Source organism: Charadrius vociferus, unplaced genomic scaffold (assembly GCF_000708025.1).
Source record: "Charadrius vociferus isolate BGI_N301 unplaced genomic scaffold, ASM70802v2 scaffold613, whole genome shotgun sequence".
In the NCBI taxonomy this organism is placed as follows: domain Eukaryota; kingdom Metazoa; phylum Chordata; class Aves; order Charadriiformes; family Charadriidae; genus Charadrius; species Charadrius vociferus.
In genome coordinates, this window is record NW_009647757.1 from 457,675 (window position 1) to 461,859 (window position 4,185).

At 62.2% G+C, this 4,185-nt stretch overlaps 1 protein-coding gene across 1 annotated transcript in view; it reads right to left on the bottom strand.

Moving 5' to 3' along the window:
• Positions 1–1,308: 1,308 nt before the first annotated feature.
• The window catches only part of CNKSR1 (connector enhancer of kinase suppressor of Ras 1), a 6,042-nt gene continuing 3,165 nt past the window's right edge, over positions 1,309–4,185 (bottom strand). The window contains exons 3-11 of the mRNA XM_009882227.1: positions 3,585–3,615; positions 3,300–3,472; positions 3,144–3,217; positions 2,679–2,750; positions 2,513–2,586; positions 2,204–2,268; positions 2,013–2,127; positions 1,593–1,774; positions 1,309–1,509 (exon numbers count right to left, since the gene is read on the bottom strand). Of these exons, the coding sequence (XP_009880529.1) occupies positions 1,309–1,509; positions 1,593–1,774; positions 2,013–2,127; positions 2,204–2,268; positions 2,513–2,586; positions 2,679–2,750; positions 3,144–3,217; positions 3,300–3,472; positions 3,585–3,615 (987 nt within the window). The remainder of the gene's footprint in view (positions 1,510–1,592; positions 1,775–2,012; positions 2,128–2,203; positions 2,269–2,512; positions 2,587–2,678; positions 2,751–3,143; positions 3,218–3,299; positions 3,473–3,584; positions 3,616–4,185) is intronic.

Here is a 4,185-nt window from a genome sequence, read left to right on the forward strand (position 1 = left end):
GCGGGGAGCCCTGGCCATGCTGGGGGCACGGTGGTGGGCCCCTCCACCACGGTCCAACCTGGTGGCTACTGCCGGGCTCTTGCTGATGCTGTCAGGCACCATGTACCTGGGTGCCACTTCCTACATGGCTCATCGGGTGCTGCAGGATTTGGCCAGCCCGCAGACTCCCCCAGCAGACCGCTTCCACCTGGGGACATGCCTCTACCTGGGCTGGAGTGGCGGAGGAGCAGAGGTGCTGGCTGGTGTCTGCCTGGCCACCAGCTTCTGCAGGAAGAGGGGGTTTGTCAGGAGGCTGCCTGCTGCCCCTTACGAGGTGGATTATTGAGGCGCTGGGACAGACCGGTTCCTGCTGCGCGTGTCACAGGATGTTGCTGCTCGCTGTGAGGTGACAGCGGCTCCTCAGCCTCCCAGCCTGGCTGCCCTGCACCCCTGGACACCCCTTGGACCATCATTGGGTGGAAGAGGTTGGTCTATTCCCCGTCTTTACCTCTTTTCACTCTTAATTTTTAATTCACTTGGCTGTTTCTTGATTGTGCTTTAATCCTTATGCAGATTTTAGCCTCTGCAGCTGCTTCTAAATAAAGAGCATCCCCATACCCAGCTGTAGCACATCTGTAAGGGGCCGGGTGGCACAGGGACTCCACCATTTCCAGGGTGACCACATCTCCATCCCCATCCAGCTCCACACTCTCCCCTTGCACCTTGTGAGCTGTGTAAAGGCCCAGAGCACCCCAGTCCTCCCCGGGATGCCTTTCCAGCTTCATTGCCCTTCCTGGCCTCACAACACCATCAGAGCCTGTTCCTGTCCCCCCACCCGATGGGTGGGTGCCATCACCCCCAGCTGGGCTGGCACAACCCATGGGGAGAAGAAAGCAGGGCACAGAGGGATGCCACAATCCCTTGAGGATGATGGCACATACATGCCACTGGCTGGGACACTTCGGCGCCAAGAAAAATCATCAGCCCCTGTCTACACAGTTTTATTTACAGCAGAGAGACCCTGGCTGGGCCGGTGTGCATGGCAGGGGCACATTCATCCAGGAAAAGGGCTCCGTTGTCAATGTGAAACTGAGGTAAAACATCCTTGAAGAAGGCAAGACTGTCACTGCAACGTCCGGCCCCAGGGAGGGGGGATGTAGGAGAAGTCACTTCTCCTGTGGCAAGTCCATGCTGGGGGCCAAGCCTTCAAAAATGTCATCAGTCCCCCTGGGCACACACCCCCCAGCACGGGCAAAGCACCCGCTTTGCTCCTGCAGCACCATGATTTTTATTGGCAAAGATCTGTGCCAGAGAAGTCCCAGCGGGGTGTCAGGGTTCAGCTGCCTCTTCAGGGGGGTCATGCTCAGCCCCCCGCCCCCCGTCGCCCTCCTGGCCCTCTTGCCTTGCCCAGCACTCCCGCAGCTCCTGGTACAGCTCCTGGTGCTCTTCCTTCCAGCGTGTGAACTTCTCCGAGGTGAGCTCAGCATCGCCGAGCAGCTGCTCCAGGGCCTGCAGCTCCTCCAGCTTTGCCTGCAGAGGGAAAGGGGCATGTTTTGGGGTGGCTGCCCCTGGGCGGGGAGCTTTGGGGGGGTGAGGGGGCTGCGGGCTCTCACCTTGAGTGTGCTCTGCAGGGCTCGCACCACGTGCACCTTCTCATTGATGTGGGGGTTCTTGTTGCGCCGGATGAAGGACTTGCGGCACTGCTCCTGCGTCAGGAACCGCTGCCGCCCGATAAGGGACACCCCACCCTGCTTCAGGCACCGCATCAGGCACTCGAGATCCTCCCCGGCGGGCTCTGGGTGACACGAGGGGACACCATAGCAAGGGGGCAGTCCCGAAACCCCATGGAGCTGCCCCCACACATGACCCTGCCCTGAGAGCACCCCAAGACACCACATGGTTCACACTCAAATACATCCCAACTCAAGTTACCCTCCCAGCACACGCACACACCTGCAAAAGGGTGGCCCTAACTTCGATTAAAAGGTGCAGACAAGCTGACAGGGTGACAGATGTCACCCCCCAGCACCTACCCAAGGGTGAGCAGGGCCGGGGACTGCCCTGGGGGCTGCTGGCTGCGCTGCTGGGCTCGCCACTGGCCGGGTAGAGCTGGGCTTTCTCCGGGGCGTTTTGCAGCCTCTTCTTTGGCTGGGAAAGAGATGGGGCAGGAGGTGAGATGAGGATCTCCCATTCCCTCCCCAGCATCTCCCATAGGGCCACTCACCGAGTCGCATCCATGCCTGGGGGACTCATCATCAGGGTCCTCGGCTTCTGTCTCGCTGTAGCAGTCTGGAGGCCACGGGGGAGGATGGTGGGAGTGGGAAGCCCCAGGCTGCCCCCCCCGCCCTCTCCAGGGCTGAGCATCACCCCTGCTCTCCACTCATGGAGCATTTCTCACATAGGCCCCAAATCATGGGCAAAGCTCCCAGTGATCCTGTGCCCCACCAGGACCCCCAGCCCAGAGCTCCCCATAGGGTCCCCATGTCCCACAGGGGAACCGAGCCCGTCTCCCACCTCGGGAAGAGCCTGTTACCTTCCTCCCTGTCTGGGACCGACTGGTGGGCCAGCGCATACTTCGTTTTAGCTGTTATCAGGTGACTGACCCACCTGGGGAATGAAAGGATGGATGGACAGAAGGTGATGGCCAGCACGGTGTGGTGGGACCCGCACGGGCTGTCACCAACCGGCACATTACTCACATGCTCAAATCGGCCAGCGTTTCTGCGGCGAAGATGAAGGGTTTGTACCTCTGATGGGAGAGCTGGAACACGCTGGAGGAGGACAGGCCTTTGCTGCTGGAGCTACCCAGCACTGGAGCCAGCCCTGAGCCCCCATCCAGCCCCCCCCCTGCTGGAACCCCCCTGTCCCAACCCAGCCCAGGTGTCTGGGCTTTTCCCTGCCATCGGAGATGCTCCAGTCCTCAGCCCCGGCCCAGATAACACCGGTAGGACAATGCACATATTGCTCAAAGTGTGGCCTCCTGTGCTGTAAGCCAGGAGGTCCTGCCAGCGCTGCAAGGACCCCACCAGCCCCATGGGGACCCCACCATCGTCACAGGGACATGCAGGTGGTACCCAACAGGGCTGATTGGCATGTGCCCTGGGGACAGCATCCTCCCCTCCACCGCCAGCTGGGAGATCCACGGTGAGACAGATCCCACTCACTATTTCTTCTTCTGCTCCCTCGTGCTCTCCAGGTCATAGGTGGCCACGTTGATGAGACCTGCAGCCTTCTCATCCTGCTCGGGAGACACAGACACATTCACTGCCTGCCTCGGCAGCCCCAGGCGGGGATCGAGGACACCCGGCATCCCCACTCACATTGGGGTGGTGGTACCAGTAGAGTGTGTGGCCCTTCAGCACAAACCAGCACCGCTTCCACTTCTGGGCCATGAAGCCCACGTGGTCTTTCTTCTTCAGGAGCCAGCCATCGCAGTCCACCCGGCCCAGGTCCCGGCATGAGACCCGCCGGCGGCTCAGCCTGGTCGCCACTCCTGCTGGCCACAGTGGTGATGGTCAGATCAAGAGCAGGGACGGGGGAGCAGGGGGAGCAGCCGGGAGAGCCTTCAGCCCCGTTCACCCCAGTCCCAGCAGCATCCCTCTCACCTTTCGGTCTGCGTCCCGTCTGGGGGCTGCCCTAGATGGGGAGACAGAGATGAGCAGTTAGGGATCGTGCAGGGGGGCGAGGGGCAGGGCAGCGTTAGCTAAGCCCCCCCGGCAGTACCCCCAGCTCCATAGGGACCCCCAACTCACACACCCCACAGCAGCGAGCTCAGCAGGGACATCCCCCCCATCGAGGGATGGGTGTTTTGCCTCCCAGCTCAGGCAGGACGTGAAGTCTCACACGTCCCTTATTGCCATCTCCCCAGGGACACCCCCCCTCCCGAGGCTCAGCACTTCTCTCCCACCAACTCTCACCTCCTTGGGGGGTTGGCCGTGCTCCGCACCCCCAGTCCCCGTGGCAGGGGTTGCCGTGGGGCTGAGCTCTGCAGCGCAGGGTCCGGCGGCAGCGAGGACACCCAGGGAGCACGGGGTGCCCGGTGGGGTGCCTGGTGGGGTGCCCAGTGGTGTGCCACCTTCCCACGCTACGTCCTCCTCTGCAGCACCTGCAAACAGCGAGCAGGGCTCCAGCCTCCCGTCCTGGGGGAAGAAACCGCCCCGTCCCCGGACATCCCCTCCTACCGTGGCCGGACAGTCCCGGCAGCCG